A 21720-nucleotide genomic window follows, 5' to 3' on the forward strand; every position below is an offset into this window, starting at 1 on the left:
GTGCCCAGGAGGGCACAGCATACAGGGTGTATAGACCCCAGCCTTAGAGAGGGGCACTTTCGAGAAGCCCTAGCGTGGACGTGGCGAGCCCCAGAGAGGGGGCGTTACTGAGAGGCCCTAGTGTGGGTGTGGTGAGCCCCGGAGAGGGGGCAGCACTTAAGAAGGCCCTGAGAGAGGGCGACAGCACAGAGAAGGCCCCGAGAGAGGGCGACGACACTTGAGAAGGCCCAAAGAGGGGCCAGATTGGGGAAAAGGCCGATATATAACAGATATTCCATCTGCAAGGCTTGGGCTGCGGTATTGGGGAGGTTAGGAGCCGCAGATAGCGCCCCCTGGCAACGGGGCAGTACAATGGCAGCCTCCCGCTAATTAACATTAACTAATTAATTAACATCAAAGCGTGGCAGGAGAGAAGGCGGGTGGTTGCCTCAGGAACAGGTGTGCAGGTCACAGTTTAGCTCGGCCCAGAACAGTTACCTGTTACAGGCTTCTAAAGTCATGAAGAAAAGGAATGGGGCAGCTAACATTCATTTCTCAAACTAGTGAGATCATATGCTTTAGCCAACTGCACTGGCTGCCTAACATGATGGAAGCAAAAAGGAGGCAAACCAACTAGGGGTTGTGCTCTTCATGACCTGCTGCTCACAAACAGGGAAGAATTGGTGGTGGATGTAGAAGCAGATGGCAACTTATGCAGCAGTGATCATGGGATGATTGAGTTCAGGATCCTGAGGGAAGGAAGAAGTGAGAGCAGTAGAGTATGGACCCTGGATTTCAGAAAAGCAGATTTTGACACCCCCAGAGAAATGGGCAGGATCCCCTGGGAAGCCAGTCTGAGGAGGAAAGGAGTCCAGGAGAGCTGGCTGGATTTAAAAAAAAAAAAAAAAAAAAAAAAAAAAAAAAAAGCTTACTGAGAGCTCAGGGACAAACCAACCTGAAGTGCAGGAAGAATAACAAATATGGCAGTGACCATCTTAGCTTAGCAGAGAACTCTTCAGTTAGCTTAAAACGCCAAAATGAAGCTTACAAGAAGTGGAAGTTTGGACAGATTACTAGGGAGGCGTATAAGAATATTGCTTGGGCATGCAGGGATTAAATCAGGAAGGTCAAAAAAATTGGAGTTGCAGCTAGAAAAGGACATAAAGAGTAACAAGAAGGGTTTCTACAAATACGTTAGCAACAATAGGAAGGTCAGGGAAGGTGTGGGTCCCTTACTGAATGGGGGAGGCAATGTAGTGACAGATGATGTGGAAAAGGCTAAAGTATTCAATGCCTCTTTTACCTCTTAATGCCTTTTTTTTTTTTTTATCTTCACAGGCAAGATCAGCTCCCAGACTATTACACCAGGAAAAAGTTTGGGGAGGAGGTAAGTAGACATCAGTGGTAAAAGAGCAGGATAGGGGCTGTTTAGAAAAGCTGGATGTGTACAAGTCCATGGGGCCAGATGCAATGCATCTGAGTGTGCTGAGGGAGATTGCTGCTACTATCTCTGATGATAGCAAGATGGGGAGTGTAATAGCTATGCTGAAGGGTAGGGCTAGGATTCAGAATGACCTAGACAAATTGGAGGATTGGACCAAAACAAATCTCATGTGGTTCAATAAGAACAAGTGCAAAGCCTGTGCTTAGAATGGAACAATCCCATGCACTGCTATAGGCTTGGACCAACTGGCTATGCAGCAGCACAGCAGAAATGGACTTGGGGGTTACAGTGGACAATAAATTGAATATGAGTCAACAGTCTACCCTTATTGCCTAGAAGGCTAATAGCATACCAGGCTACATTAGTAGGAGTATTGTCAGCAGATCAAGGGGAGTGAAGTAATTATTCCCCTCTGCATTGGTGAGGCCACATCTGGAATACTGTGTCCAGCTTTGGGTCCCCCACTGTAGAAAGGAAGTAGGCAAGTTGGAGACAGTCCATCAGAGAGCAATGAAAGTGGTCCAGGGGCTGGGGCACATGACTTCCGAGGAGAGGCTGAGGGAACTGGGATTATTCAGTCTGCAGAAGAGAAGACTGAGGTGGGATTTGATAGCAGTTTTTAACTACTTGAAGGGTGGTTCCAAAGGCAATGGAGCTAAACTGTTCTCAGTAGTGACAGATGACAGAACAAGTTGCAATGATGTCAAGTTGCAGCAAGGGAGGTTTAGGTTGGATATTAGGAAAATCTTCTCACTAGGAGGGTGGTGAAGCATTGGAAAAGGTTACCTAGAAAGGTGGTGGAAACTCCATCCTTGGAAGTCTTTAAGGCCCAGCTCGACGAAGTCCCAGCTGAAATGATCTAGTTGGGGATAGTCCTGCTTTGAGCAGAGGGTTGGACTAGATGACCTCCTGAGGTCCCTTCCAACCCTCATTTTCTATGATTCTATGGCTCTAAGTTCATCCCATGGTGTTTTTCATTCATAGGACTCCTGTTCTGCCTACCTAGTATTTTTAATAGAGAAAGAGGTGTTTTCTTGCTCTCTTTCACTGTTCTATCCATGGAAAGGTTAGTTTTCAGTAGTTTGGATGTGTAATTAAAGATGAGTCCAAAACTAAACTATATATTCAACCACCCCAAACCTCGGAGGGTATGAAGAATCCAACCTAGATTAGTATTTTGGCTTTGTATCTTTAAAAGTTTTGCCATTCATCACGAGGCATACAAAGTTATCCAAAGAAAGATGGAATGTTGAAACTAATAAAAGGAAAATATTCACTACCACTGGATATTTTTAAACGTAAAAACTGAGCAGTCCTGTACATGGCTAACAAACATTGCAGTTATGAGTTAATGCATGGAAATTTTTGAAATAGCTATAGACTACAAATTCCCTCTTTCTTTTAGGGATTAGAATTCATGGGTGGCAGTTGTCTTTACACATCTGCCTTTTACTTTCTTCTTCATCATCTAGTATTCACCACCGTTTCATAGTTGGTAGGGTCAGAAGGGACCTAAGCAGATCATTAAGTCCGACCCCCTGCCATGGGCAGGAAAGGATGCTGGGGTCAAATGACCCCAGCTAGGTGGCTGTCTAGCCTCCTTTTGAAGAACCCCAGGGTAGGGGCGAGCACCACTTCCCTTGGAAGTTGGTTCCAGCTCCTAGCTGCCCTGACTGTGAAGTAGTGCCTCCTGATATCTAGCCTGAATCTACTCTCAGTCAACTTATGGCCATTGTTCCTTGTTACCCCTGGTAGTGCTCAGGGGAACAGGGACTCTCCCATGGACTGCTGGTCCCCTTGGTCAGTTTGTAGATGGGCACCAGATCCCCTCTCAGCCTTCTCTTGTGGAGGCTGAACAGGTTCAGGTCCCATAGTCTCTCCACATAGGGCCTTCCCTGCTGTGCCCCGATCATGTGAGTGGCCCTCCTCTGGACCCTCTCAATTCTATCCACATCCCTCCTGAAGTGCAGCACCCAGAATTGGATGCAGTACTCCAACTGCAGCCTGACCAATGTCACATGACAAGGTATGGTTAGCCTTCCCACATTGGTGGCCCATATTCATCTTGGAATCAATAGTGACACCAAGATCCTATTCTGCCTTTGTACTGACAAGAAGGGAGTTCCCCAGCCTGTAGGTATGCTGCTGTTCTTCCTCCCCAGATGCAACACTTTGCACTTGTCTGTATTGAAACCCATCCTATTCTCATCTGCCCACCTCTGTAACCTATCCAGATCTAGTTGTAGCCTGTCCCTCCCTTCTAGCATGCTCACTTCTCCCCACATCTTAGTGTCATCTGCGAACTTGAACAAAATGCTTTTCAGCCCCTCGTCCAAATCTCCGATGAAGATATTGAACAGTGTGGGCCCTAGGACCAAACCCTGGGGAACCTCAGAGCCCACATCTCTTCAGGTCAAAAATGACCTGTTCACCAACACTCTCTGGGTGCAGCCCTCCAGTCAATTTGTGACCCATCTGACTGTGCAGGCATCGACACCACAGTCGACTAATTTTTTTTTAATGAGGATGGGGTGAGAGGCAGTGCCAAAAACCTTCCTAATGTCCAAAAAGACTACGTCCACTGCGACACCTGCATCTGATGCTTTTGTGATCTAGTCATAGAAAGCAACCAGGTTGGTCTGACAGGACCTTCCTCTAATGAACCCATGTTGATCACCCCTAAGCATAATCACCCCTGCTGGCCCCTTGCAGATCTGCTCCTGGATAATTTTCTCAAGGAGCTTCCCCAGGACCGAGGTAAGACTAATGAGCCTATAGTTTCCTGGGTCCTCTTTCCTCCTTTTTTTGAAAATGGGGACCACACTGACCCTTTTCCAGTCCTCTGGCACCACAAGTGCTCGTAAAGCTGTGGTAGGGGTCCTGCAATGACCTCAGACAATTCCCCAAGTACTCTGGGGTGGAGATCATCAGGACCTGCTGATTTGAACACGTCTACTCCCTCCAGAAGTTTCCTGACTATGTCCTCACTGACCCTAGGCCTGGCTGTGCCTCCCCTGGGTCCATTGGGAATCCCAGTGGAGGGTGGGGGGTGTCCCTGTCCCTGCTCAGAAAAATGGAAGCAAAGAATCTGTTAAAGAGATTAGCTTTGTCATCTGATACTACCGCCAGATTACCAAGCATGTCCTGCAGAGGCCCCACATTACTTGGTACCTTCTTTTTACCACCTATGTATTTTTAAAAAAGGACTTCTTGTTATCTTTGATCTGGGCCGCTAGTCCCAGTTCCATCTCTGCCTCAGCCTTCCTAACAGCCACTCTACAATCTCGAGCCAAGGAGGTATAATCCTTCTTGGTGATGGCCCCTCCCTTCTATTGGGTGTACGCCTCCTTTTTGGCTTTGAGACATTTGTGAATGCTTTTGGTAAGCCATGGGGGCTTTTGAGTACTCTTGCCCCCTTTGATCTATGTGGGGGTTGTCACCCTTTGGGCTTGGAGGATTGTCTCCTTAAGGAACGACCACTTTTATTCGACTCCCAACTCCCTTCCCCTCTGGGACCTCAGTGCCTCCTCAACTAGTCTCCTTACCTCATTGAAATCTGCCCTCCTGAAGTCCAAGGCTGCTGCATTGCTGCAGGCCTTTGGCACCCTGCACTGTCACAGAGAAAATACTGGACTTTCTGGACTAAGACAGTCCCCATATTATATTTTAAATATTAAGTATTGAAAAAATAATTGCAATATTTGAGATCAATCCTAATAAGATTTTTTTTTTGTTTGTTTGAATATAGGCAACAGACAAACTACAACTTCTCTATCATGGTCGGTGATTAGGAAGGGGTTAAATTTATTAGATTTTTTTTTTTGCTTTTGTAAATTATTCATTCAACCCAATGAATATCTGACTTATTTAGATTTTTTTTTACCTTTGTAATATATGATTTAGCTAACTTATACGGAATATATGCCTGCTTGTCTTTTGTCATGCATCTGTCCAGTTCAGTCAGTCCATGGGCATCATGAGAACGAACTCCAGAAGCATTTTGATGATCTATTGCATATCAAAATTGCCATTAACAACTTGAAATAGAGAAAAACATTTATAAATACTTCAAGATTAACTATAAACAGATAACATTTTACAATTTTCAATCTAGATAACTGTAACATTTTAAAGTTCATGTTTATGTCCACGTTTGATGATAAGTCTACAAGCAGAAGCCATTTTATCTTGGGATGAAGTGCAGTCATTCAGACATCCATGTCTGTTGTCCTAATAAATCTTAAAAACATTTATGAGATAAGAATTACTAACACTTTACCCCAGGATATCACAAAGTGGATCTGAGCAGCTATCCTGGAATTGTATCATTGAATCAAAGACAGAAAAGTGACAGTGCATTCAGCCATTTACTAATATTGATTAGAAGGAAGATGTGTGTAGATACCAATTCCAGGATATTTATGTTCTGGGGCAGACACAGGCATAACTTGTTCAGGGGGAAATGCCCTAAGAAACATTGAAACTTAGGTCTACACTTTGAGAAGAATGGCTTTGAAATGTGAGCATGCAGGTATTCAGATGGACAATAATCTGACATGTAATTATTTGGATTATTTCCTGTAGTCCATTTAGTGGGCAAAAAGTTTCACCTGAAAATTATGCAGGTAAAAGTTCTCCAGGGGACCTGGATTATACTGTAATGAAAATAAAGCACTCTAAGGCCACATCTACACAAGATGCTGACCGCAAAGCAGCTCATTACTACTGTGCAGTAGTGTCTCATGGCACAGACTGATATGATGTGACTGCACAGTAGTAAAGAACTACTGCACAGTCAGCATTGCCTAAAAGCTGTTCTGGGATGCTACTGCTCAGTAATGCCAGTTACTGCACAGTCATTTAGTAGTCATGTATGCAAGTACTAAATAACTGATCAGTAACAACTAGTTGGTGTCTCGTGTAGACACAGCCTAAAGCATTTTCCAAACTACCTTTCATAGGTGTGTGGTGTTTTTTTTTTTTTATTTTATTTTTTTAGGCTTTATATTGTTTCCTCTCAATGCATTTTAGAAGCTTCAAGTTTAACTTTTCCGTTTTTTTTTTCCTCCTCTCTCTTTCATTAGATGTATATAATTATTATTATTTTTCTGCCCAACACATCTCTTTGATAGATGGTTGCAATAGCATGGCCATTTTTTCACCAATGTGTGCTTTATCCTTGATATTGCAGTTAATAGAGAAAATATTTTTAAGACTAGAAGAAACCAATTTGATTATCTAGTCTGACCTGCACAGCAAAGGAAATTCACCTTCAGCATCCAGTTTTAGAGGAACTAGGCAGGTCAAAATTGATAGAACTTCCAGAAAGATAGTTTAATTAATCTGTTTGAAAGGAATAAAGAGAATTTGCAAGAGAAAAATAATTATGTCCCTCAGTGGGCATGTAGTATGATGATTGCTTTGCAAGACAGATGGTATTTACCTCTACTTGTGTGAAAATACCTTTTTCTATGGCTGTGGTACTTTCTTTCCACCAAATCAGACATTTTAGAAATGCCAGCTTGTTCTTATTGATTCCAAGCTTGTCCAGCCAAGATTCGCTGTGGCTCACTGTTAACAAAATGCAAGCACTAATGTTCATTAAAAATAATCAAAGTTCTCTATTTGTATGGCAGTGTAGTATTACATTTTTTTTTCTTAGAAAAAGGTCCCTACAGTTCAGATTTTTGAGAGTAAGGACAGTAAAGGGGTGAGAGGTCAATGGGAATTCTGCACATGGGACATGAGCATAATACTCATCTTTATAATCATATTTTCCAATATAAATCTGAGTAAAGAGCTTTACTGAAACCATCTCAAACACTGGAATTTCTGGCTACCACTGGCCACACAGTTACTAGTTTCTATATCAACTATTTCTAGCAAGTCTTTCTGAAACTAGAAACTTTAGCCATTTTAGTACTTTTTCCCATTGCAATCTCTTCTTTTCTTTATGTTCATGAAGCTGATAAAGATCTTGGGTGAAAATCTTGCTTCACTGAAGTCATTGGCAAAACTTCAATTGATTTCATAATTTCATCTAACACATTTAAACTGAAAGGGGGAAATATCTGTTCGTTGTTTTTATCAGCAGGCATTCTGTATGATTCACAGCGATTTTGCTTTTTCTTCAGCTAAATCCGAAACAAAATGCTGGATCTGAACACTCTTGCCAAATACTTGGTTGTGAAGCTAAATTTGGATCCATATCTACATGAAGCCAGCTGGCTGTTAAGCCTATAATGGGTCAAACCAACCCTTAGACACTGAGCAGTCTTTGAGACATTTTGGATCTAGATCTAACTTCGCCATTCAGTTCCATCTCCATCACCATTATGTGAAATAAATACTAAACATCTAACAATTCTAAAACATCAGGATCCAGCTCTTCAGCTGGTATTCATTCCCATAGCTTCATTAACTTGCTATGCTCATGTATACAGTAGAAAGACACGGGCACAGAGAATCTGTTAGAATGGATAAAGCTGTCATCTGAATCTCGAATCAGAAACCAGGAGGTCTGCCCATGGACCAAACCAGCAGCTGGGATCCAGAGGTTGCGGTGAATAGGCCAAAAGCTGGTGAATTCAAGATACTGGGGGCAACAGGGCAGACAAAAAATAGGAAAGGGCACAAAGTTAAATCAGGAATTCTAGAAGGATCTGGTTGTAATGTAAGGCTATATTGTGGAGGAGATGCAGGAAAAAAGAGCTTAGAACAGCTCAATCAAGATGTACCCAGTTATTTCTAGGTAAAATGCTATGTTGACAGTTTCACTAAAAAAAAATAAAATTCTACAAATGCATGGCACAAAGAGCGATTTATAATGTCTTTCAATTCAAATAGCAGCACCAAACAAGTACCTGAAGGGGTAGCTGTTTTGAGTATAAAGTCTGCTGGCCAAGGATACAGCAGCTGTATTTCTGCCTGTGAATGGATTGTTTCTGGAATTTATCATAGAGTGGAACCAGATGTTGCCTTTGTGCTGCCATAAAAATTCTTATGGTGTTACAAAGGCCAAGCAAACAGGTGTCCATGCCCTTTTTCATACCACAAATGACCAAAATCTGTGGCTGCTACATGGATGACATAATATGACACACTTTTATGACAGACATCTGTTTACTTAAAGGCAGGAGAGCACAGGCAGCTCAGGGACTCAATCCCATAGGTCCCACCCAGTATTTCTCACTTCCCAGTAATGCCTGCTTGGGTTCTCCCATTCGAGATTTCTCTGGTGTGCTTGGACACACTTGTACAGACCAGGACTGAGACCGCAAATCAGCTGATTAGCAGGCCCAGCCCCAGGACCACACAGGAATGAGTTCAAGACTCTAGGCATGTGTCTCTACAAGCAGGTAAACCTGGGGTTCTCCCTATTTACAAAGGGGAGCCCTGAGTTTTGTACCACAGGATCAGGCCCAGCTACAATCCCACAGGATTCTGGCACCAAGGCAACTCCCCCTCTCACCCTCAGCGGTGCAACCCTATGTAAACAGGCAGACTTTTGCCCACTAGCCAGGTTGCAGGGCACAGACAGATCTAGGAATGGGGTCGAGGGGAGAAAGTAGGGGGCTAGATTGGGTACCCATGAGTTGGGGCTTTCTTCCTGGGGCAGGGGCAGTAGCTCCTCACCAGTTCCTAGCTCCCAGCCACCAAAGGAAGTGCAACCAGCACCCCCCATACCTCAATCCTAAAATCTCAATATATTAAAACATGAGATTCTCTTTAATTTACTTCCTCTTTATTTCTTTTAATTTTTTTTTATTACTTCTTTTTATTTTATCTTTCAGTGGCTGACTTCCTTCATTTCACCATCCTTCCTCCATCCCCATTTCCTTTCCACCTCCCAGATCATTACCCATCCCACTAACTCTTTACCTCCCAGCTTCATGTTCTTACCTCATCTCTCTCACACCCCACCTACAGCAGAGATAGAGGTCTATCCTGACTTACCAACCCTGTAGTTGCAACTCAGAACTGTAGCTCCTAGTCAGTTCCTTGGTTTTCCAGCCCTCTAGTGGCAAGTCAGAGCTGTGCCAGTGGCGGGCAGTCAGAGAAGGATTTTAGCTTTAAGGTGACTGTTCCAAACTGAAGCTAGCACTAACAAACATTGACATTTGAGCAGCTCAAAATACAACATGTAACAAGGCCAAGAGATTTGTAAGTACCAGTAATCTCTTCTTGGGGGCAGTAATCAAGAAGCTATGTAATGAACCACCTGGTTTCATCACTTACATGAAAGGCAAGCTAAAAAATATTCTAGAATTCCTTGCAAGGAAATTCTAAGGTATTTATTTACACAATTATTCTTATTTTGTTTTCAGGAAATACCTAGCATCCTTGAGTTTGGAAATGCAACCAAAAGACTGATGAATATTCCTAAAATCCGTGAACTACTGGATGAAGATGTCTTCTTGGAGAGCTAACACAAGGGTGACCTGAAGAAGCAGGTGAAAGAGATTTTTTAAAAACTCAACTTTGCATAATGGAGAAATAACTATTAGCTCCCCTACAAGAATACCAAGACTTGTACTGAAATGCTTGTAGCCACTATCCCATTTTTATCAAAGTATGTCTTAAGCCAAAAGGAAAAAAAAAGAGAGAGAGATACTTTGGCCCAAGCAAAACAAACTAGGTAGAATATTAGACATTTAGCAAACTTTGAAAAGTCAAAGCCTTCTGAAGCCATAAAATTAAAGTTTTTTTTTTCTGTCCACATTATAAAGTAGGGACTCTGTATTTTTGAGTATCCTGAATGGGACTGCAAGTCAGCAATACTAGTCATCCTTACTTAGGTTGATTGGCTAACTGGGCTGCATTAGGATGGCTCTTCCTATATACCCTTTACTTTGTCAGGGAGGGCAGCAGGACCCTCATTTAAGTTCACAAGTGGGCAAAAGTGGGCTGGAGATATATACCATCTGGATGTTGCTTCAGGAATAAGGTATGTTGCATAGCCTGAGAGCAGCTGTTTGGCCTGTCTTTAAGCCTGAAGCCACAACCAGTCAGGCAAGATAGGAAAGTAGGCATCTGGCTTTGCTGCCTCAAATATCCGGATGCCTAGGGCTGTGCTGATTGACTTCTACTGTTTGGAAGATTTAACCCTTACACACCTGAGGATCTAACTTTTATCAATTACATTTGTTTTATCTGGGTTAAGAAAAGGTAATAGCATTTAACAACCTAGTTAGCTGGGTATTGGAGCATTTGGCTTTTTATTCGCTTATTGCCAAAATGTTTGACTTTGCAATTGCCAAATTCTGGTGCTAAACTTGAAGGAACTTCACAACTGCTTGTGTACACTGGTTTGCCCACACTGTAAACAGTGTTTTCAGGCCAGTGATTTGAACCTAGATTTCCTAAACCTTTAGCTAATACCATAAGCAGTGAATCTTTTTCATTGGGACATCTACATGTCACCCTATGCTGAAATTGTTATTGTGCCAAGCTGTAATACTTCCTTTTGATGCAGTAATGGCCTATATTGCGCTGTGTGCACGATGCACAGTTTTCACCTCTACTTCACTGTAGCAGTGTGCTAAAATGGAGCACTCCACTATGGTGAAGTAGCTGCTGGTCATGTGTAAACCCATGTCACCATACATCGTCATAGCAACACACTACAGTGATGTAGCATACCGCTACAGCAATCTAGGGTGATGTGTAGATGTGCCCTTTTTGAGCTTTCTATCCCAGCAGTGAGAGTATCTCATAGAGAACACATGTGAAAAGAACCGCCACATTTCATGGTCTAATAGGCATTTTATCCAAATCTGAGTTCTCCCCTGTGATAATAAGGAGCTGCTCTATCACATCTTCCTTTTTCCTTCCACACTGACTTTATGTTGCAAACTTATGAATTTCATTAGGATTATTCATGATGCACACAAAGGTGTGTAAGAATCAGTCCATCCTCTAAGTCTGAAATAGAAGTTCTCACTTAAATCTGTATGGAAATTTGCATAAATTCATAACAGATAAAGATCATAAAATTTATGGGACACACCAGTACTACTGCAATGGAACTATGGAACTATCTTCTTGAATGTACATATAAAAATCAACAGCTATCTGCCTGCATTTTTTAACCTATTGTAGTGGGGCTTACCCTGTGTAGATTCCTCATCAATCATAATACTTTTCATCTCATATGAAGGATGCCTTTGCATTTCATCCAAGTAGTCAGTAACACTTCCTGGTAGAGGAACTGAGGAGGTAATGGTTCCCTGTGATTTAGGTTCAGCTTCGTTCTTTAATGAATCTTCAGTCACATGAGAGTTTGAAGGGTTACCTCTTTTCCCCCATGCCTCTGAAATAAGATAAAATGACAAGTTGGGAGATATCAGAAAAAAAAAAAAAAGAAAGGAAGAGATTGGAAAGGAAGTTTGAATGCCACAAGAAACTTTATATATATAGAAAGATGAAACTGGTCAGGTTTCATAGATAGTCACAAACTTCATGGTGTATTTGTACTGAGAGGAGAGAAGTCCTGCCTCCAGATGAATCCAATTATTGAAAATCTCCTTTAAAAGCAAGAGTAGCTTCCTTCAATGAATCATCAAAATACCCCAATGAACATTTGTTGGACAATCCATAATGTAAAGTAAATGGATGGAAAGGTGCCAACTGATTTGGGAGGAAAACATTTCAGATACACCTTCCACCCTGATAACTTTGATCTCACCACTGTCCTTTATGTCCCAAGAAAATGGTCTTCAAATGGCCTAAAAGGCGTAGTCTTTTAAACTCAGATGTTGTTCTGCGAGATATTTTCCACTACTAGGTTCACAGTCCAGCTGGATAAAGACATTGTTTGACTAGCTCACCATGGTCGATAGAGCAATAGTACACAAAGTGATAATATTAAAAAAGAAACATAAGAAAAACAAGAGGCTTTTTTTTTTTTTATGCAAGTTCAAAACATTCAAGAAATTTCTGGCCTCCTTTCTTCTGGTATTTAAAATACAAAATCTACATGCCTCTCCAGTAACTGAACACACACTTGTGTCCAAGCAATCTGGTTAATTCACAACAGTGATGATTTTGCTCTTTAAATCAAATTAATTTGACTGACCATCTTGCATGAGAGATATTGGCAAAAACAATAACATCACAAGACAGACCAGAATTGATGTGAGGTAAATTACTGAAACTAATGTGAGTTGTTTACAATGTCAAGAAAAGGAATTATTGAACATATCATATGATACTGTTATGATGTTTTCATGTGTCAGTCTAGCATAATGCAGCTCATCTTCAATATAATCCTGAAGGTAGAAAATTCAGATTAAGCAAGCTACATGCTGTGTAAATTGAATGACTCAACTACGCACTTTTTCTGTTCTGTCTTAACTGTAAAGATGATCACGTGGCAAGGACCTAATTACAGCACAAAATCTCCCCAGTGCAGTTTGTAGATGGTTCAGTCTGTACTTACAGTGATCCTGAATGACTCCAAAGATCAGTGTGTACATAACTGATGATGTACATATCAGTGGGCATGTCTATACATTCATTAATGTACTGTAATTACTGCACATTCAGTTTAGTATCTGTAATAATGCATTAGCAGAGTACCTGAGCAGTAGCGCATTAGCAGAGATTTTGCTGTGACACGGTAATGCATAGTACAATTAGTCTATTGCACATTTAGCATTTTGTGTAGATGCACCCAGTGTATATCAGTTAAGAACACCTATCTTTAAGACTTATATTTCTCTACTCAGGCTAACTCCTGTTGATATAGAGTGGTTTTCTTGGCCAGGGACAACATTGCACATAAACTGGCTTAAGTGATTAAACCTGTAACAGAACAGATGTTAAGTGCACATAAACCAGTTTGAAAATGGCTGAAGCTGGTTTGAGATAAACCTGGTTGAATGTAGTATCAGACTTAACTGATATGGCTCAAACTGGTTTATGCAATGTCTGTCCCACGCTGGAGCTCAGCAGTCTCTGCAGGCACCTGCCTGGCTTCTGCTTCCCACCTCCCCTATGCACTTTGTGCTAAGCAGGCATTCCCCAGTCCCTCACAGACACCTCAGCATTAGCTAGCAGGTCACATACTAGCTACAGTCTGTGCTGTGGAAGATGACAGAGGCAGACAGGCTTTTTGGAGCTATTTAACAGGTAGCTTAATGCCCTTCCTTAGAAAAGCTGTTTAACAGCTGTTTGCTGCCCCCCTCTCCTCTGCCTTGCAGAGAAGGTATCTGTGTATCAGCTAGTAGACCACATGCTGTGTCCATGCTCAATAAACAGGCAGAATCAACAGGTAGCTGGTAATGTCCCTTTGCTTTATTAATGGGGCAATAAACACTAAGATAGGGGTCACACTGTTATCAACCACCCCCCCCCCCCCCCAACCTGCAGCTTGCTTGCCTGTCAGGTTTGCTGCAGACAGTATACAGAAGCAGGGAGAGAGATTAAAAATCTCTGTATCATCAACAGATTAATGAACTCCACACACCCACACCAACTTTGCTTCAGTGCTAGCTGGGGCTGGCAACAACCTGCCCCTTGAGCAGCAAGCAGGGAAAAGCCTGGGACTGCCTGCAGGCTGGGTTACACTTCTCCCTAATCAGAGCCCTGTTGGGGCCTGGCCATGCCCCGCTCAGCTCAGCTCTGCAAGGGAAGAGAGGACTGCTCTAGCACCCCTTCCAGCTTCCAGCCTAAGCCACTGAAGGCATGTGCTTGAATTTCCTCAGTTCAGAGGGATTGTCTGTATTGTTGGAAACTGGTTCGGCCTAACCAGGTTAGAGTAACCTGCAAAGGTTGAATCAATTCAGGCTCAGGCTTTTTTAATGTCTTTCCCTAGCCTTTAAGTACAAACTGAATAAAGGCTTTAGGTATAGCAGCAGAGACAGGTATCCGCAAAGCTTCCCTATCACTCTACTACTTCTGTGTGGCTTCTTGTTGATTACAATAAGCTTCTAGGATCCTTTTTCTTGGGGTTAGACAGCAAAATTTCTGAGGTTTGTCTTGTAGCATTATCACAAAGCACATTCTTCCCATTGAACTGCTTTCCCTTCCCATGATTTCTATTCTTTCTGATACAGTAAAGCAGCTCTTAAGGGACAGCATCTCTTTCTGATGCATGCTAAGACACAGGACCTGTACTGCCAGTATGATCTCTGTTGGGTCTATAGCTCTTCAATGTCTCCTGTGTTCAGAATATTGTTCATGTATTGAGAAAGGTAGCAACTTTGAAGTGCGTCAGGAGGAGATGCTGTTTTACCAAGCAAATATCACAGAAAGGACTATTCTTTCTTGAAGAGAAACCTTCATTTTCATGGTATTTTTTATCTCTTCCCATTTCAGTGAAGGAAAAGGCAAAGTTCAGAATTTCACTTCTTATACCTCCTCTAAAGCATCTCGTTGCTATGATTAAATATTCTAAAAGATATAGCTAAAAATGGCAAATCAGTTCACACACAGCAAAATAGAACATATATTCTGACAAATTTGAACTACAGCAGATGTAGTTAAAAGTACCTGTAGGCAAGGTGATAATGACTTCCTCTACAATAGCTATAATATGAATGCTAGTAAAATAGGTAGTCTTAATCATCAAGAGATGAGAACTTTCTAATTGTGCTCACTCTAGTGCATATTTAAGTAATAACCAATTCAAATACCACAATGAATGCAGGTAGAAATTCAGGTTGTGGGGATTAGAAAGAGTACAGCCCAAAGGCTGAGGTTAAGGACTGGGCTTTCCCACCCCCGGGGATGCTCTTCAAGCATGTACAGATGTTCCTTAGATCAGGCTAATCTGTTCCCGATCTAACTTAGTTCACCTCCTTGAGCCAGCCATTTTTTGCCCAATCGAATCTCCCCAAAGATCTGTACAGATTGGTGCTTAGATCAACCTAAGCCTAGTTAAATTGATTAAAGTATAACATCTACACGTACCCTAGTAGAATACATAGCATAATTAACCCATAATTAAAAATGCAAAGCAACAACAAACATCTGCACTACCTGCCCAGTTTCCTTTTCTCCATCTCTGGCCCCAACCTGGGAGTAAATGAGAATAAAACGGATGAGATGTAACATTGCATACAACCAGTGGAAGGGAGGAGATATCACCAAGAAGGAGTACTCCTCCTCAGCCTGTGAGTATAGGAGGGCTATTAGGAAGGCCAAGGCAGAGATGGAACTCAGGCTAGCATCCAGGATTAACGACAACAAAATGTCCTTCTTCAAGTACATTGGGAGCAAGAAGAGGGCACCAGGCAATGTAGGGCCCCTGCAAGACGCAAACGGTAATCTGGAGGCTACGCCAGGCAAGAAAGCTGATATTTTTAACAGTTTCTTTGCCTCTGTTTTCTTGAACAGGGACCAGGATATCCCACCTACCACAGGTAGGGACAATCTTGGGGATAGCTCTGTCAGGCCTTCAGTCAGTGCAGATGTAGTTAGGGATCTTCTGGAAGGGCTAGACATTTTTAAATCTGTAGGTCCAGATACCCTCCACCCAATGGTGTTGAGGGAGCTGGCAGGGGTCATCTCAGAGCCCTTAGCCCAGCTGTATGAGCATTCGTGGTCATCTGGCCAGGTGCTGGGGGATTGGAAACTGGCTAATGTGGTCCCAATTTTCAAGAAAGGGAGGAAGGAGGACCCAAGTAATTATAGGCCTGTAAGCCTCACCTTGGTACTCGGGAAGATCTTGGAGAGAATCATCAAGGAGCACATCTGTGGGGGGCCTGCAGGGGAGATCATGCTCAGGGGCATCAGCATGGGTTCATCAAAGGCAGGTCCTACCTGACCAACCTGATTGCCTTTTATGACCAAGTAACTAAATCCTTGGATGATGGTGTCGCCGTGGATGTAGTCTTTCTAAACTTTAAGAAGGCCTTTGACACTGTCTCTCACCCCATCCTCATCAATAAATTAAGTGACTGTGGCATTGATGTCTACACAGTTGGATGGGTAAAAAATTGGCTGATGGGGATTACCCAGAGAGTAGTAGTGCATGGGTTGTACTCAACCTGGTGAGATGTGGGCAGTGGGATACTCCAGGGCTCAGTCCTCTGGCCCATACTGTTTAACATCTCCATCAGTGACTTGGACGAGGCAGTGAAAAGCACAATGTCCAAGTTTGCTGATGACACTAAGATGTGGGACGAGGTGGACACACTTGAAGAGAAAGAGAGGCCGCAAATACATTTAGATAGACTACAAAAGTGGGCAGACGAGAATAGGATGGGGTTCAACGTAGACAAATGCAGGGTGTTACACCTTGGGAGAAGGAATCCACAGTATACATACCGGCTGGGGAGTTCCCTTCTTGAAAACACAGAGGCAGAAAAGGATCTTGGAGTCATTATTGATTCCAAGATGAACATGAGCTGCCAATGCCAGACCGCAGCCAGCAAGGCCAGCCATACCATGTCATGCATCCAAAGGTGCATCTCAAGCTGGTCCAGAGAGGTGATACTCCCCCTCTATGCGACTTTGGTCAGGCCGCAGTTGGAGCACTGCATCCAGTTCTGGGTGCCGCACTTCAAAAGGGATGTGGCTAGCCTGAAGAGGGTTCAGAAGAGGGCCACCCGCTTGGTGAGAGGGCAGCAGGACAGGCCCTACAAGGAGAGACTGAGGGACCTGAACCTGTTCAGCCTCTGCGAGAGGAGGCTGAGGGGGACCTGGTGGCTGCCTACAAATTCACCAGGGGAGATCAACAGCAAATAGGTAGAGCCCTTTTCTCCCCTGGGGTGATGAGGAACAATGGTAATAAGCTGATGGAGAATAGGTTTAGGTTAGAGATCAGAAGGCAATATTTTACAGTTAGGGTGGCCAAAATCTGGAACCAGCTTCCCAGGGAAGTGGTCCTCACCTGTACCTTGGGCAAATTCAAGAGGAGGTTGGACAATCACCTGTCTGGGGTCTTGTGAACCCAGCATTCATTCCTGCCTGTGGCAGGGGGTCAGGCTAGATGATCTGTTCAGGTCCCTCCTGACCCTAGCTACTATGATACTATGATTGGTTAAAAGTGTAATCCTATAAAGGGAATCTTGCAGAGTGAAGCTATGGGTCAGACACCCATTAAATGGGTCAGGCACCCATTTAATTACACATGCATGATATTATTTATGTTTGCCTTTTTTTTAAACGAACAATCCCAATGTTCTTTGTGGAAAATCCAATAGAAGGAAAAAAAAGAACTTCCTCACAGGCCATTCTAGCTAGACTACTCCTTTTTTTGAGAGGTAAAGAAAGGCATTTTTCACACCGTCAGAGGTCAAAACATTGGAGAGTATTGGTTACAAAGGTTAATGGATTATCTATTCTTCATCACTCAAAAAATAATAAAATACAGTTACTCAAGACTGTATAAAGGTTCAAATGCTCAGCAAAAGAACTCATAAGAACGCTGAATAGCCATCAGCCACAAGACAAGCTGTAAAACTTTTCTTATGCCAAATGAACCATGAATATGGATTTTAGTGATGCCCACATCTCTACAAGAATCAAACATACACGTTATTTTTACTTGTTTTCCTTAAATGCAAGACAAGCATTTCAGTTGCAAATGATGAATAATAAATGAGGATTAGTGTTATTCTGATTAGCGCAATTCAGTGTTTACCTCACATATCATAAGCATGTCCTTTTGTGGGAAGTGTGTGATGAAAATATGCACTGTTTATCTTGCACTCAGTGGGCACGTCCAGATGAGTGCACACATTCAGTGTTTACCTGCCCCACCACATATTTGTGCTGCTGCTTTGTGCCCGTGGGCATGCCCATGCACATGCACCTTGGTGTGCAACAAATTGCCCAAGGGAGGGCAGGGGAGGTTGAGGTCGGCACCTGTGCTTGCCCCAGCAGTCTTACCTGGGGTCCTGGGGGCCTCCTAGGGCAGAAGCAGTGCTGATCCAGGCACATGGAGCCTGGCAGGCATCCAAAGCATGGCTCTGGATAGCCAGGCTCTGTTTCTAGCAGTGCACACTGCTGCCATGTACACTGTGCCACTTTTTTAGTGGCATTGTTTTTTGACCTTGGGATCTCCTAGTGTCAAATTTTGTGGCTGTACTTCATGTAAATTAGCAGTGCTGATAATGGGTGCACCTGAGACACACATGTTTGTGGTGCCTCAGACAGCTTTTAGGCACTGCAAACTGCATGTGTGCACTTGTCTGGATGTGCCCAATGAAATCAACAGCAGTGGTCTAGTTTTCCTCGCACTAAAGGAAATGATAAAAGTTCCACTAACTTTAGTGAGACTTGGAATTAGTTCTATCTCTGTCCTGGTACAGGATAATAGAGTTATTGATTTAGACTGTAGGCTACTGCTTGCAGATATGATATGGCCTGGAAGAATATAGAAATAATATCTTTGGCTGCTGAGAGACGTGGAAAAAAAACTTAACAAAACAGCCCTTTACCGGAAGAAGCAGCATGTTAGTTCAACCCAGCTCTGCAGCATCTATGTAGATCACATGCTTCAGCGTGGCTTTTTTGGCGCTTTTATCTAACAGCTGATTGAATCAGCTATCAGATAAAAGCACCACAAAGCCGCGCTGAAACATCTGATCTATACAGACTTTGGGTGACTTGGGTCCAACTAATGTGATGCCTCTTTTGGGCATGCATTGGTCTCAGGACATGCTGAGCTTAAAGTGAAATGCTGAGTTTTTTAAATTATTTTTACACCTATAAGCAGCTTTTGTCTCTTCTCCAGTGAGGAAAGATTTCTAATAAAAATGTTTTTGCACACATTTCCATTTTGCTTATTTTTGTATGAAAGACTCCAAAATAATTTTACTGCATTCAGCTAATTTGAAAGAGATACAAATAATAATTATGGTGATTTTTTTTCCAATTGGCTTCAAGTGAAATATTTAAGTGAATTATTTTCACCTATCATAAAAGGATATTTGTAAAAAAATCAAGAAAAAGTTCATTGTGAAAAACTATTTATTTCTCTGATTTGAAAATGCTTGTTGAATTGTTGAATATTCTCATTATAAAGACTTTCAGAAACTAAAATTATGGTCTTTTAAATTATTTCTAGTGATTCCTTTACTTAAACAAATAAAGGAACAGACTCTTTGGAAATATTTCTTTTAACTAACTGTTTTTGGTAATGTTAAGCAAGCAAGCAAGACAAGTGTTGCCTTGAAAGTTTGGAATAAAAGAAAAGCCAAACTGATTCTTTATCAAATACTTGAAACTGAACACTTTGGCCACGTCCAGATAAGCATGCCTGTGTTGCACATCCAGGCATTTCCTGCACTGCTACCTTGCAGCATGGTGTGGGGGGAGGGGGAGGGTTGTGATCCTGGGAGACCCTGGGGTCAAATAAACCCACATGGGAAAAAAGCCTGGTGACATACATGGCTGCAGCATGAGGCACCCAAAACTGGAGCCTGGCTCACCAGAGCTATTCTTTGGCCGCTGGCCAGGCTCCCAGCTGCAGGAGTGCTGTGGCTACAGCTTCCCCAGCCCCCAGGATCTCAGGTAAGGCTGCTGGGGTCAGCACAGTTGCTGGCCCAACCTTCCCTACACCACTCAGGGTAACCTGCTGCGTGCCAGAAGGAGTGTGGCATGGGCGTTCCCCAGGGACAAGGAGCAGCATCACAAGGAGTGCTGGTGCTTCTTGTCCCCGGAGAACCAAATGTCTGCACCAGTCTGGACACAGCCTTTGAGTTCAGAGTTTGAGTCTTTGCTGCAATCTGATCTTAAAGACAGCTGTGCAAATGACCTTTTAAGGTTCACCCACATTAAAGGCTGATTTCTCAGGTGCATTAAGGGCAAAGAGACGAGTCATATTTAGAATCTTATGCTAAAATGATGACTTTGCTGGTATACAGTATATCACAGATGCAAAGTAATATGGAATTTTTGTTTTCTGCATTTGAAAGTAACAAGGAGAAGAAATGATGCAAATATCAACTTCACTCTTTTATCAATGTGGTACACTATTTCAGCTATAGGAAGCAAAGGTTGCAAAATACTTGAGGCAAAGGAAATTTCCCTGTCACTGTCACTGAAAGTCATGGCAGCTTATGTTTTTTAAGACAGACAAAATGCCCCCAACTTCCTGCAGTTAACCTGATCCCTGTTAGGGATCAATTTCTGCAATTTGAGATTACGGAAACATTAGGTCTCAGGTTAACTGCCAAAGTAGTTCAGGGATGTATGTATTCTAAACAAGATTATGATTCTAGGGTTACTGATTTGTTATTATTGATGTCTTGCAAGTATATTCATGTTATGCCCCAAAACTACCGGTTAGTAGAGACCCACCTAGTTTGGCCAGTCACAGCAAGTATAGTTTTAAATTTAGGAATTCAGCTTTACTCACAGATTAAGAGAGCATTGTTTACATAGGACCAGAACCTTTTGTGTGACTGGCTTTTTTGACTAAAAGTTGCTCAGAGCCCTGTCACAAGGCACAGATCAGCACACCAAGGAACACAGCATGGTTATAATTTAGGTGGATTTTGGTATAATCCCAAAAGGATGAATTGATAGCAAAAAATAACATCACTAGCTGTAATAGTTTCCTAACCTTAGCTGCCTGCTACCCCAATACCAATAGTTTTAGGGGATTTTTACATGTGCTGCAGGACACAGTGCAGACACTTTAGTGAGCCACGCTAATTAAAAGCACCCATGCATCATATGTATCAGCATTGCCATGCATTCCTGTGCTGAAAAAATGGTGGTGGGGTGCTTTGAACTAAAGCTCATTGAACGTGTTGTATTTCTAAGTGCCCCGCCGCCATTTTTTTACTGCAGAGACACAGGGTGACACTGATACATATTAGGTAGAAGGCTGCTGGAGCGTATCAATTTCCATGCTCCAGCAGACTCATTTAATTGTGTCTCCTTCGACAAGCTGGATTTCCAGCACGTCGGAGCAGACTCCACACATGTATAGGAGACCTTAGATACAGGCTGAATTTGAAACTGTCAGTAGATCATCTTGGAGATGCCCTCTTTCTTTCCATTATGCCTTGTCTCCTACACTAGCAGCAGAGAATTTGTCCACTTGCATCTGGAACTCCATAGCAGCAGAAAATCCCACTTGCTCCAGACTGACTAGACTTGAGACCAGATTGTATCTTCAATGTCATGAAAAGTAATTTTAAGTCAAGACGTATTCTGGTTCTTCAACCGCTTATTGTTCAACAAAGGGAAAAGCACATTTAACAAGCTTCTCAGTTTGTGGTGTTTTCCCCACCCAAGCATAATAGAGGTTTCCCTGCAGTGACTTCACTTGTCCATAATTAGAGAAAACAGCTATCACAGCTAAACTACTAACATTCAAAAGTTTTGACTGAACA

At 42.5% G+C, this 21720-nt stretch overlaps 1 protein-coding gene across 3 annotated transcripts in view; it reads right to left on the reverse strand.

Annotated features, from left to right (window-relative positions):
• The window catches only part of LOC109280815 (uncharacterized), a 163203-nt gene that overhangs the window by 43043 nt on the left and 98440 nt on the right, over positions 1 to 21720 (reverse strand). For all 3 annotated transcript variants that reach the window (XM_059724795.1, XM_059724794.1, XM_019478161.2), the window contains 3 exons: positions 11535 to 11735; positions 6887 to 6994; positions 5307 to 5431 (listed from right to left, as the gene is read on the reverse strand). In XM_059724795.1, the coding sequence (XP_059580778.1) occupies positions 5307 to 5431; positions 6887 to 6994; positions 11535 to 11735 (434 nt within the window). The remainder of the gene's footprint in view (positions 1 to 5306; positions 5432 to 6886; positions 6995 to 11534; positions 11736 to 21720) is intronic.

The sequence above is a fragment of the Alligator mississippiensis genome, chromosome 3, assembly GCF_030867095.1.
Source record: "Alligator mississippiensis isolate rAllMis1 chromosome 3, rAllMis1, whole genome shotgun sequence".
Taxonomy (NCBI): Eukaryota; Metazoa; Chordata; order Crocodylia; family Alligatoridae; genus Alligator; species Alligator mississippiensis.